Source organism: Syngnathus typhle, linkage group LG4, assembly GCF_033458585.1.
Source record: "Syngnathus typhle isolate RoL2023-S1 ecotype Sweden linkage group LG4, RoL_Styp_1.0, whole genome shotgun sequence".
NCBI classification, from domain to species: domain Eukaryota; kingdom Metazoa; phylum Chordata; class Actinopteri; order Syngnathiformes; family Syngnathidae; genus Syngnathus; species Syngnathus typhle.
In genome coordinates, this window is record NC_083741.1 from 11294736 (window position 1) to 11309226 (window position 14491).

Consider the following 14491-nt stretch of genomic DNA (forward strand, 5'->3'; position numbering starts at 1 on the left):
TTTGCAAAATCCTTTATGGATTCCAGCCTATTAGACAATGAAATGACAGAACTAAAATATGCATATTATATGCAAATTACAAACACAGAAACATCCATTTGTCTTATCAGTCTATAAAAAAGCACTTGGGTGGTGGAATTGCAGATTTAATACAATCAGCCCCCTGGCATGCTGAGCTCATATGTCATCATATTAGTCTTAGACATTGCGCCACAACTTGGTCAGTCAGCTTTGAGGATTGACTGCCACGTCAGATTTCATTACAGACAAGCTCAAGAAAATTTTACTTCTTGCTTAAAATAACACAGACTTTCTAGTCTGCACAACTTCTGATCGTAGAGCCTCTGCCATTCCAAATTTCTCATAACTTCAGGCAGAGCCTAAACAATGACAAAAAATAAATGTCGGCTATTACCTTCAGAGACAGCATCGTTAATACTTTATGTCACTGAAAAATTGTACTTCATCAATATTGAAAGGCAACTAGCGTATTTTCCGGACTATAAGTCGATCAGAGTATAAGTCGTACCAGCCATAAAACGCTTGATAAAGAAAAAAAAAACTATAAGTCGCACCGGAGTACAAGTCACATTTTTGGGGGGGACTTTATTTGACAAAATCCAACACCAAGAACAGACTTAAAGAGGCAACAACAGGCTAAACGATACGGTATGCTAATATTACATAAATAAACGAGGGACTGAGAACGTGCCTGACGTAACATATTAACAGCTATCCAAATAAATATAAATGGTGCTTTTTAACGTGATATAACTTCCTGATTTGACGCCTCCCATTTAGCAAACTCTACCCCATCCTATGCATAACAAAAGAGCCCTACTATTTCTCATTTATAAATGAAGTCAATCAGGCTGGTCAGTATACTGTATAACCTGTCCTCTCTAAGTAAGTGGCAATATCCTACCACTTCTCATTCCATTTCACTTAAAGCTCCATTTTTGTCAGTGCACTATCCCTCCTAAAATCAGGTCAGCAATCATACGTGTGAAATTACTTTTGACAGAGTCTCGATGGTGTTGAGACCCTACTTTTGTTAATACTGTGGTTATCCAGTCATTGAGGACTATACCAGCTCAGACGTGAGAAAGCTATTTGTTCATCATGCTGTTAATATCCTGCAGCTAAGTGTTTTTGTGAATTTCTCAGAAGAAAAGCATTTTTTCCTATTCATTTTTTTTTCACTGCAAAAAGATAATTTCCTGCTGGCTTGCCATTTCAGTAAGAAACTAATGGACTCAGTTGTTAAACAGACAATGACAACGCATTTTCATCAGTATTTTGGCACCCCAGAAAAACGGACGGCTCAAATTTTTCCCATTTTCACAATTTAATTAATATAAAATAAAATATTTAGGCTCGAAACATAATTTGCAAGTATTGGAGTGAGTTGGCAAATTATCCATTTAAATTCTCTGTAAGTCTGATGAAAAGCAGTAGGATCCAAGTTTGCATGCAAGTCATTCTCCTTTGACCCTATTTTACCGTATTTTGCGCACTATGAGGAGCTTCGGGTTAAAAGGCGCAGACTCAATTGTGGGGGCTATTCTGTACTTAATCCACACAAAGGGGACACCGCATTATTGGGCGCAGTGCTTGCATGCCATGACTTACGATAAAAAAAAAAAAAAAATCACGAAAGCATGACAGTGAGTTTGGTTGTACTTTATTCTACTATTTAACCATGTACTGTACTGTAGTGATATTATTGTTTATACGATATTCATACGCAAAGTCTTTATCTTCTGGATCTGAATAAAATAGTTGGGCTAGCTTGCCATTAAACATGCTAAGTCATCATTGTCGGACTCAAATTTCAAATTCAAATGTCGTTTTACGTATTTTGCGTATTCTCACCACACAAAAACATACCGATTTTAGAATTCGGTCCACACAAAAGGCGCACATTATTAAAAGACGCACCTTTGGCTTTTGAGAAAATTAAACGCTTTTACAGTGTGGAAAATAAGATAAGTATTGCACCAGTAATCATAATGCATTATGGATTCAATGATGAATACCAGTCTTTTAGTTCTCTGTCTTTGAGTTCTTTTGTGATTCCACAACAAATGGGTGTCATTTTATGGCACAGTGGAGTATTATCACAAGAAAAAAAAAATACATGTCTCTGTCTCAGTTGCTTTGTGCATCGTTGCAGATTTGAATGTTTTCTTAAATGTGATTTTTAGTTCATCTGTCATGCATTTTCCTGTTTTTGACATTTTCATTCCCTGCAGTTATGTAGCAGTTTGACTATTTGTTATTTAGTATGCATATCAAGTTTGGATATAAATATCCATCCATCCACTTTCAATACCGCCTATCCTGTTCAAGGTCTTGGGGTGCTAGAGCTTATCCCAATTGACTTCAGGCGAAAGGAAGACTACATCCTGAACTTGTCAGCGGACAGTCGCAGGGGGCATACTCTATATACTGTAGATAGACAGCCATTCAAACTTGCACCAAAGTCAAGTGAATGTACCACTAAAGCATCAATGAAGTGCATACATATGAAAGCTGTGTTTAAATTTAAAGATGCATGTGACTTACTGTATCATCAAAACATTCACTGTGAAATTAATAAGGCTTTCAACATGGACACAGTTTAGGTGTGTAGTGGATTTAATGAAATAGAATTGAAAAAAAATTGTGGGTGGGGGATGAAGAAATTGGAATTCAACTGGCATTGCTCAATGGATTGTGGCAAACTTTGAAGCTTTTATTGTAATAGTTTAAGATTATTTTTCTTTGACTTCCTGAATGCAATACATTTCAGTAAGACACTGTAATAGATTCTGTGCATGCAACCAATTTAAATGTCAGGTCATCACAGATGTCAGTGATGTTCTGCTGAGCACAAACGATCCTTTCTGTATGTGATTATGTTGGCCCAGAAACCTTGGAAGGGCATTTACTAAGTAAGTGATGCAGATCTGGGATGGGAAAGATAGCAAATGTCAGCAATTATTATTAGTCATATGATGATGGAGCAACTGGTTGAGACATCTGCCAGAGCAGTGCAAGCACAGTGGCTTGCTAATCCTAAGCATTGGGGACATGTAATGGAGAAGATGTAAAACATTTGACAAAAGTACAGTAATACTCTTAGCCATAATTGCTGCTGGCTCCAACCATGCTTCTGATACAATGGAAGAAGGAGGAGTTTCTTTCAAATAAATATTATTTCAATTTCAGATTGATTGAGATTCTTCCGGGTAACCCAAAGTCTGTTAAAGGAGGGTTGTTTTTGCATCCCTGATACATTACGTACACATTTCACATCAACTCAATAAAGCTACCACAGTTGATATTTCAAGGTAAGTCCATTAATTTCTTATAATACAATGAATTGGTGTCTTAAGTGACTGCTCAGTTATTATTAATGAAGAATAAACTGCTGACAACAGTTCTTTTCTGGGATATAGCTCTCTGTTGTGCCTAAATTTGTATTAGCACTAGTTTTGATTGTGTTATTATTTAAATATTATTAACCAAAGATCAAATTATGTGAAAGAAAAAAAATGCCATTTCATATATGTGCTTCACCCCAACAAATAACAATCACAATTGGTGTCAAACACTTTATTTGTTCTAGTCCCATGTTGTTTGAGAGTAAAGGAATACTTAATTGTCCATTACCAAGGCAAATCATGGCCCTCTTTATTGGCCATTCATTTACTTAAACAGATCTAGTGTGCAATACCATCCACATGCACAGTCACCCTTTGTGCAAATCATTGTTTTCATCACTTTATAATGGGTAAAGCACTTGAGAGCCAAGTCAATGAGCGTAATACTTAATATGACTGACCAAGTGAATGACCAATAACAGCCATTCATTTAATTGCAATATTCTAAAAACTACAGTATTTGTAAATAAAGGGTTGCATATATATGTGTGTGCGACTTATCTATATATAGATTTTTCATGATTTTTGTGATATTGTAAAAGGAATTGTTTTGATAATACAGGTAATACAAATGAGGACAACTGCGGTTTATAGTCTGGTGTAGCTTACATATGAATAGTATTTTCCACAAATTTTAGCTGGCACGGTTTATATTCTGGTGTGGTTTACATTTGACCTCAGTTTACTTCAGATAGGTTAAAAACTGAAGAATAAAAGTAAAAGTAGCACTTGCAAGTGTTCGAATGTTGAATAGATGACTCACCTCTTGTTGTAAATCCTTGATGATTTTGGTTTTCTTTTCCATCTCCGCTTTTATCAGTTTAACCTGAAGGCAGAAAGAAAAAAAAAAAGAATGCTCTTTGAATGCTAAGAATTAAATCACTTTTAATGAATGTGGTGAAAGGTACCAATCCTGGAATAATGTTGATAATATATCTATCTCTATATATCTATCTCTCTTTCTATATAAATATATATATATATATATATATATATAGAGAGAGAGAGAGAGAGAGAGCGAGAGAGAGAGAGAGAGAGAGAGAGAGAGAGAGAGAGAGAGAGAGAGAGACGTTGTGGTGTGCAAGCAGTTTTAATGGTTTGAGAGTCCTTGAAAGAGGTCAGTCGTCAAGATAAGCCAATAATCATGGTGTTGGTAACCTCATAACAGGAATGCACCTTAGGCAATTGTAAATTAAGCCCTGCCAGTTGACTCGCATTCCATGGCAAGATAACAGGGTTTATCTTTGAGCCTTCCAGTCTCAGAGCCAAAGGGACTGGTTAATAAAAACATAAAACACATTTTTACATTTTGTAAATCTGACATTCCTTGTGCTATATTATACTGTTTTATTATTTACTGCTTTGTTACAAAAGGTTATCAACCCCATTAAAAGAAAAAAGAAAACATGATGAAAAATATCTTGCTTGACAATTGTAGAAATTATGCTTGCTATTTAATGAAACCTACAAACATGTATTTTGATGGATTTTCTCCGCTTGCAGAAACTGGATCAGTCAGAAGCTACTTGAAATGTAGTGAAAGTTATAATGAGCATGTACTGTATGCAGGAATAGCAAAAAGAATATTGTATTTGATCTGTACTTTATTTCGTCATGCCTTTTCCTGATTGAATTCAAGAAGCGATCCTGGCTTTTATAGTCAAGAACAACAACACAGTGCCTCACTGTTGATCTTAATGGCCCTTCAATAATGTTTTTGTCAAAGTGTCAAATTATGTGGATAATAAACACTTAGAAAACCAATTAAACCATCAAGTGTGCCAGCTTTTGTATTAAAATCCCATGTTCTTTTCATTGTTCTTACTGCATGGACTTTGTTGCTTAGTGACATTCAACCTCTATCCTTCAAATAAGAACACATAATCATCACATATGACTCATAATAAGTATCCATGGGAACATTTTTGAATAAATGAATCCATTTACTGCTAAATAACATTCTCTACCCATTAAATGTCTTATTCTGCATTATTTTTTGGCTTTTTGTTTGAAATAGATTATTTGATTAGATTATATGGTTTGGAAATACAGAGGACACCTTATCTCACCCTCCTCTTATCACCCTAAAATGAGTGAAGGTTATTTCAGAATTCCTCATTTTCATTTCATATGTAAATAAACACTGTTTTGACCCTGTCAGTGTTCTTCTCAATTTGAATATGGAAAACAGCTTTCCTTTGATTGGTAGTCGTACATTACTGCAAAGCAGCATTCATAGAGCATTGATGAATTATCAAAATTAACAAACCATAAAAATATAGAATAATAATCACGGAAGAATCAAGTGGCTACAGAAAAATGTCGTGACTGAAAATAAAAAAAAGGCAGTTTTTTACTATAGCTCGCTTAGCTCCCATTCATTTCAATATAACCAACGCTGGTGAACATTTTAGCCACAGTCACTGCAATTAACCTATTTAATCCACGTTATAAATTAAATATGTAATTCAACATTGTTGTAAAACACAATTTCTCCAAAACTAAATTGAAGCCATTTGTTCTTCTCCTGCAAGGTTGGCAGGTGATGCAGTAAGATGCAGGTGCCCAACCGTTCTGTAATTTTTGAATGGGTGCGTACCAACCACAAAATGAAGAGGTATTTGAATAAAGAGTACCTTTAGCTAATCTACGTGACACCGAGGGCTAGACAGACAAAAAAAAAACATAGATCAAATTCATTGTTTAGGACTCAGAGGAAGGCTGGACATATTCCCGGTGGGCTCGGTTGCCAGATCTAGCCTAACTCAAGACAATGGCAAAATCAGATTTGTTTTGCTTATTATCAGCTATTGCATACAGTCAACAAACTGTATAGACTTGTCAAAGATTTATTTCTAGATTTTTTTAAATATTTTGTGATTTTAGTTGTTGTACTCTGTAATGAGGCAACCTCCATTTTTCGAGGAAAACACAGATTGGAGATTTATCAGTATTTGATTTAATTTTCATTTTCTAATGCATTTGAATGGGCATCACTTAAAATTGGTTGCAATGTGGGCTGGCCTGGTTGCTAGTCTCCCTCAAATTCAAAGTGGTTAGGGTGAGACATTAAAATAATCTAACACAAAAACAAGATTCAAAGAAATCAAATAATCACAATATGTTTCAATTACAGTATACCGAATTCTCCAAATTAGTTGTCTACAGACAGAATTTCACAAACGCTGTGTTTTCTGATCAAGACTCATATGGGTTATTACCGTGATTTTGCACACTTGAATCCCCCCCCATAAACCTATGTATGATACTCACATGTATAATATTGATTTGTGTGTTACTCTCAAGAAATCACGGTAATACCATCATACATGTCAAACTCAATAAAATTGTGCAAGCTGTAGTACACTGAAATAAGAGACATCCTATGACCTCTGCACTGCATTTTTGTTTTCATCTACTACTCAATCTACTGTATGTAGAAAGCGGGTGTTTTTAATTTTATTGCAATTTCTTACCGTGCATTATCACCACCTGACCAAGCATAAAAAGTCATCAGATTTTTTTATTTTTTTTAATGAGACTGAATGGAAAATTCTAGCAGCGTTCTGTCTTGCACTAAACTTCATGCTGACTAGTTACTATTTACTGCAGGGGAATGTTTCAATCCATCAGCCCTGTGAACGCACAAAACATGGGGAGCTAAGTCTTATACAGATCAGGTTCACATACACTGGAAATAAAATGAGACGCTTGTATGCTTAGGGCAACAACAGTTTGGAGTATGTACTAGTTTTATAACGTTCCTATTTCAATGACTTTTAAAGCTGAGCAACTTTTGTGTTTTCTTTTGGCCATGGACCAGGGGTACAAATCTGATGAGTATATTGTCCGCTCACATTGGTCAGCTGAATGTTATGCTGACTAGTTTCTATTTCCTGCAGGGGAATGTTACAATCCATCAGCCTTATGAACTCACAAAACATCTGGAGCTCAGTCTTATACACGATGGGCACATCAAATTCGCATACACTGGAAATAAAACGACAAGTTTGTACGCTTCGGGCAGCAACAGCTTGAAGTATGTACTTGTTTTATAACTTTCCCATTTGAATGACTTTTAAAGCAGAGCAACCTTTGTGTTTTCTTTTGGCCGTGGACCAGGGGTACAAATCTGATGACAGTATAATGTCTGCTCACATTGGTCAGCTGAATGTGAATGAGACTGGTGGAACATGTGTTCCTCTTAGTGATTAAATCTAAGCTTGTTAATCATTCATTCAGCCTAAAAAGCAATTAGTGGATGATACACACCAAATGCTCATAAAAGTATTGCAATCTGCCTGCATCCCAATACCCTCATGAAATTAGACAGAATGGTGTGACATTAGTTGGAGTAGACAATAAAGGAGACTTCCCCTCACTCCATTTAAAAGCAGTTCTCAGGTATGAAATAAACATGTCTGTGACATGCTTTTCTCAAAATGTTGTGACTCGCAACAAATAGCTATGTGAATTTGATGGAGCACAAATTATGTTTAGTTTTAGGTAATAATCCAATAATGGCTGGACTGTGTTTGTTTTTAATTTACTACAAAAAAAAGCAGAAAGTAAGAGAGAGTAATGTTAGCGTTGTATTGATCTTAATAGGTTGGTGTCTAATGATCTATTATTTATAGTTTTTTCCCCCCACTTCACTGTATCCATTTTTTCAATATCTAACTGGACTGCCGAAGGAAGCTGGAGCAGCCAAGACAAACCTGACAACAGCATGTGCCATACACAAATGCCCAAGTCGACACCAACCTTGCTGCAGAGAGGCAACAGCACTAACCACTGGGCCATTGTGCTCTCCTTGCCGGCTTTTATTAATCTTAAATTGGGGATTGAATGGAGGAGACAGACCACTTTCTCTTGCCATTTTATAAGCGTGTCAAGTGTTGAGTGAAGGAGCTGACAGAGAGCGCTCCTGGCTAATAAGCCTAGGTCAGCGTTGACAGGTGACAGAACAGGTTCAAAACGACCGGATGTTGATGTTCAGGTCGGGTCTGTCTTACTGTGGCCTGCTGCTTCTCGGCTCTCTCGTTGGCCTCATCCAGCTGCTTCTGCAATGCGGCCTGGAGGGACTTCATCTCGTCTCTGTCAATTGTGGAGTAAATGAGATACTGTTAGGACACTTTAGACATGTTCTGAATGACGTAGACTAGCAGTAAAAGGCTATTCTCAGAAAAGCAATGCTTGGTAAAACATTCGTTCTTACAATTTTGTGTAGAACAAATGAATCTTTTTTTTCCTTTTTCTAATGCCACCAGCAAATGTGATTCGTTTTACATGACTGTGAGTCACAAGTACAGTTACAAGGCAGTTGGTGAACATAAATAATATATACATGTTGTGATGGTAACTATTACAAATTGAAGATTTGGGAAATGTCTGGTCTCTTTGTGACATTCTTAGTACATCAACATTTTTAGTCCCATTTCCATTTTCGGGATGAATAATACAAACATGATGTTTTTGCACATGGCACTTTGTGAGTGAAGAGATGTTGAACAACCTGAAGTGAACTTGTTCAATTAGTCAGCCCTCGGTTATGCATTTATTCCAATAAATTTCTACATTTATCTGCTGCAGTGTCAGGACCTCGGTTTCCCATCTACTTTCCTACCGGCAGACAAATCAAATGCATTATTACATCCTCTCACTCCTGTGGCTTGTTAGTCCCAAGTCATAATAAAGTTCTTTTTAATTAAAGGAGCCTTGACTAATGTAAATGAAATAGAGGCCATTTGAGATGGTGATGACATAGTGTGAAGTATCCATTGTGTTTTGTAAAGTACCTCCCTTTGAGCATTTGTAACACTAACATGAATGCTAATGATGAATATTTTCTTGCAGTTTGATGCTCATGCTCACACACTGTAACAGTGATGCAGTACAGTTTAACTTAAGACTTGGTAGCATGGCAAAAATGTAGAAAGCAGCGCAATGTATTTGATGTTGCAAAGCACAGCTGTACCTTACATGACAAGCACTGAGTTTAGCAGCGGTCTCTTGGAAGGCAAAATGCCAATTGCATTGTTTGTGTTGAAATAATGTCTTTGATTGAACAGCTGCAAAGCACTTTTATACGCTAGTGGGTTTGTGTTTTGGCATTGCCAAAATCCTTGAGAAAAGATTTCCTTTTCAGCCACCAGCCACCCACGACTGCTTTTGCATTTCATTTTTTTTCTCATCTCTTGTGTCCCTTGCTTGGAAACACTTCTGTAACAAAAGCAAAACGTGCCCACATAGACAGGAAAGGCCACGATGACTGTGAGGCTGACACAGAGGTACATAACAGTGAGGAGGTGGGAAAAGAGGCCAAATAGGTTTATAAAAGGGGAAATCATCAGGTTTTTTTTTTTTTTGGTTTGTTGTTTTTCTTCCTTTGCTTTCATGAAATCTAAAGCAACCACTGAGAGTAATCCATCAGTGTAGAGTCCGAGAATTGCAATATGGAGTAGTTGTCAAAAATCAGTTGTTTGTGATTAATCACATTTGTCTTCTGTCATGATGGAACCGGCTAATGATTACACTTAGCACAAGTGGGACTCCACAGGCGGATTAATAACACTTGCTACTAAAATTGCGATTCAGTGCTTGGTAAGCAACATGGAGCCAAGCTCTATGGTTCTTAGCTTCATCATGTGAACGTTGCTATGCGTTGGTGATAGGCTATTGATTGGTGCCGCATGTAGGAGGCTGGACTTTAATCAGCCTGACATTTCCGAGAGCAAGGAGGCCACAGATGACTCCTAATCATTAACAGTCTCATTACACACAACATTAATCAGACAATCCTAACTGGTGGGGGACTTTAAGTAAACAGTTTTCCAGCTCGCTTGCAAAAAGATATATTGCTAACCCAGGAAGAGTTCTTTTCAAGTATGGCTCTCTTATTTCACACAGTTTGTGGTTCAATTCCAAGTCGTATGTTGTGTATAGATTTACAAGACAGCGCTGTTGTCAAATGATTACTTGATTTGTTTGTGAAGGGATTGATAAGGTATTTCTCAGTTTTGGACTTTAAATTTAACTCAAGTTACTTACATTTTAAATATGTTATATCTTAAAAGCAATAGTGCTGGTGTCCTTACCGCTGTTTGTGGCTGAGCTCCAAAATCCTCTGTACGTCCTTCTTGGCGACTGAGTCATCGTTTTTCAATGACTAAAAGAGACAAAGAGATTTTTGCATATTTTACAATGACCTGCCCTTAGTGTTAAACAAGCACGCTTCATGCTGTATGTAGGAAACAAATTTTAAAGCAAGGTAATCTTTGAATACATAATAATAGCACAAACGGATGAATCTTAAAATAATCAAGATGAATATGTTAATGAACATAGAATTATGCAGCAGATGTTCAAATGTTGTTGACGCCCCAGAAAAAAAATATAGCCTCCAACAATCTGGCTATGAAGTCTGGAATAATCTTAACAAGGGGTAAAGAGAGAAGGACTGATGTTTTTATTTTTTTTTACTGGTGCCTAAGCGTCTGCCCGATGGGTAATCCAGGAATAATCAGGCCTCTGATTGCTTGATTCTCCCTTGAAGATATTTCGATTGCTATGAATTGGGCAGAAAATCCTACAGTAATAAGACTCCAAGATGATATAGCTTATTTTAAAACAAGCTTGAAGGTAAATGTTGTGGCAATTAATATTGCATTTCCGTAAATCCCATTTCCATTGGTGGTGCAGTGATGTTTTCTCCTTCTTTAGTGTCTCCAAGGGCCCTCATTCACATTAATGTTCAGGGATAAAGCAGGCACTGTTGACAAATGAATATTAAATTAGTCAAAGCCCTTTTGAGCTATGCAAGTGGAGGAGGAAACCTGTTATGACTTACAGTGGGACCTCGCAAAGCCTTTTTCGTACAATTTGCAATGTGACCCACATTTTCTGAAGTTACGCCGCTCACAATTTTTTTGCATCTGAACCACCATAATGGAACATGTCACACGAGACTACAGTGAACTTGATTGCAACCTCAGTTCAACAACCATGTATCCTCTGTGACCCTTGTTCTCATTAGGTCCTAATGATTAGGATCATGGGTGAGCTGTAGCCTACAGCAGCTGATTTTGGGGAAGATGAATCGATTGCCAAATAATTGTAAGGTACAAACAAACCTTTGAACTAGTGGGCAATTAAGAAATTTAGAATTGGGGAGAAAGTAAGAGGATCCCTAGAAAACACACAAAACCAAGAGGAGAACATGTGGACCGCCACACAGGAAGACACAGAAATCACATAACTATGAGGCAGAAGTGTGAACCCCTCACCCTTAATTATTAATTCATTATGTGTGATTTGCTTTTTCCTTTAGTGACTTCCCAAGTACAATATATTTCATACTACTAGTTACTTGCATTTTAAATTAGTATTACAAACAAAATCTGTGTAGACTAATAACTTAAATAGGTTTAGTTACTTTTAAGTTCCTTTTTTCATCAGGTTTTAAGTAATTTAATAATGATTTTGACATTTTAAAAGGAAAATGTAAGGAAAATTGAATGCTTTGAATACATTTTGGGAGACAACAAGCGTTAACTCATATTTGTATGAATAAGATATATTTTTTTTAATATAAAAATATTAGAACTGATATTTCCTCCAGTAAATAAATAACCCCAGCCTGTTCCCATATCTAAAATGATCAACATATTCAAATAAATTTACACACATGGAAGAAAAAAGTTTGAATTGTCATTGTGTTCATACAATCGATAGCTCAATTTTTCTAAAGGTTGGTATAATCAGAAAGCTTGTTACATGTTTGATCTTGGAGGAGCAGAATGAAAACAAATGATTACAAAACAGACGGTTTTTCTGCATCAGAAATCAATACCTTAATGTCCCACATTGCATGCTTATTTTAAACAGTTCGCTGCGGCAAGGCAAGGGACCGACCTGCACACTGCTGAAATGTCCACACACGAACACCCACTAAAGCGTGTAACACATGGAGTACAATGTCAGGTGTAACCTCGGGGTAGTTGAGTGTTGCGCAAGGACATTGCAAGTAAGGTCTTCAACATGCGAGTTAGTTCATCTATTACTCTGCTGCTTAAAGTCCAGAGTGGATGGAGTGATTAGGTCCTAAAAATATATAGGCAAGAATATTTTCTTGCAAAAGCCAAATTATCTTGGCAAGGCAGGTAAACTAAACCTGACATAGCTAATGGGACGCTTACTTCGCAGCAGTTTATTTCACAAGTGAAACTAGGATATACCAGTTTGGAAAAGGGCAAGCTTTGTCACATCTATGATAGGTCACTCAACAAGTTAAAGATTCAACTCTAGAGGGCTAGTCAGATAGTGTGAAATATAGCTCTTTAATACGCAGGATAATGTTGGCAACACTTACTTTATGTTTCTGGCGTAGGCTATTTTAATCAGCGCACGGGTTTTACAGCGGTTTGTGGTGGATGAGCAGGGTTGTGGAGCCTGAGTTGTAAATTTTATTTGTGCTGACGAATATGTCCGTCTGTCCATCCATGCATCCATCCATCCATCCATTTTCTGTACCGCTTGTCCCCCACGGGGTCACGGGCGTGCTGGAGCCTATCCAAGCAGTCATCGGGCAGTAGGCGAGGAACACCCTGAACCGGTTACCAGCCAATCGCAGGGCACACAGAGACGAACAACCATCTGCACTCACACCTACGGGTAATTTGAAGTGCTCAATCAGCCTACCATGCATGTTTTTGTGATGTGGGAGGAAACCGGAGTGCCCGAAGAAAACCCACGCGGGCACGGGAAAAACATGCAAACTCCACACAGGAAGGGTCGGAGGTGGAATCGAACCCACACCGTCTGAACTGTGAGGCGAAAGTGCTAACCAGTGGACCACTGACGAATATGTAAAAAAAAAAGTATGTAATGTAAATAGAAAATTATTAAATATTATGTTATTCACTTGATTTACATGGAATTGGGTATGACTGTCAAGTAAAAAAAACAACAACAATCAAGCAACGTTCCTAGAAAGTAAACCTGAAACTTGAAGGCAACTGATAAACACTGGCTAATTCAAATCTGCTTCAACAAACCAATTCTCTTCTAAATAACAATTCTGTTTCTTTTCTTTGTGTGTTGATTAGTTTCTCACAAATTTTCTTTTCCCAAACACAATCTCTGCCCTGTTCATTATGCTGGCACAGGGCCCAGGATGAAAGCCACATGAGAGCCAAATTTAGGACTAAGTGCACCCACACACACTTTGCTGGCCGCGCATCATTTCTTTGATAACCAATTTACTAATACTTACATTTGAGCCATAAACACAGAAAGCCATCAGTCAATCATAAGAATTGAAGGGAGGCACTGAAAGGGGATGCATTTTAAGTCGGATCTCAATTATCTTCTGTGTTGGAAAAAAAGGAAAAAAAAGCGCATCAAGGTTAACGTTCCTTGGTTTTCAATTTTTTTCACTGAAATGTTGCATTGGGGGAATTTGTTGAGGAGGACTGCCGTACAGGGTAATAACCAGAACAATGTCATTGTAATTTTCCAAATCGATAATAATAGTTCAATTTCGGTCTTCTTTCCCATTTCTTCAAGTCCATTTAGTCTCTTAAAATATAATTTAATTATAATTGTGAAAAAGCACTTTTCCTCATAAATTCATTGTCGCCAAAGCCTTGTACTCTTCAGTATCTTTCAGTAAGAAACTGAAAATGTCCAACCTGAATGTTGCCTTTGATACTGTCCAGCTCCTTAGATGTCTTGGAGAGTTGGTGCAAGATGCTGCTTCTTTCGGTGAAGACTTCCTTTAGCTTCTTTTCCAGCTCATGGTAGCTTTGTCTTTCAAGAGAGAAAAATATATTACGTTAGTTTTAATGTGTACTGCTGGCTGAGATTCAGCCTTTACTGACAGGTTGTGGAGCAAATGTTAAAGAAAAAAAATCTGGCAAGCACAGACACCAGGGAAGGAGATGTATTGAAAAAATGGATATGTGCAATACCTCCCATTGGTAATTCAACCAATGCTTTGAGTGACATCTGTTTAAAAGCTGTTGACCTGAGGCATGCCCCTACTGTTCCGTTATAATATGGAC

At 37.2% G+C, this 14491-nt stretch overlaps 1 protein-coding gene across 2 annotated transcripts in view; it reads right to left on the reverse strand.

Annotated features, from left to right (window-relative positions):
• The window catches only part of luzp2 (leucine zipper protein 2), an 87547-nt gene that overhangs the window by 28886 nt on the left and 44170 nt on the right, over positions 1-14491 (reverse strand). For both annotated transcript variants that reach the window (XM_061276108.1, XM_061276109.1), the window contains exons 2-5: positions 14120-14237; positions 10526-10596; positions 8444-8525; positions 4192-4254 (exon numbers count right to left, since the gene is read on the reverse strand). In XM_061276108.1, coding sequence (XP_061132092.1) covers positions 4192-4254; positions 8444-8525; positions 10526-10596; positions 14120-14237 — 334 coding nt within the window. The remainder of the gene's footprint in view (positions 1-4191; positions 4255-8443; positions 8526-10525; positions 10597-14119; positions 14238-14491) is intronic.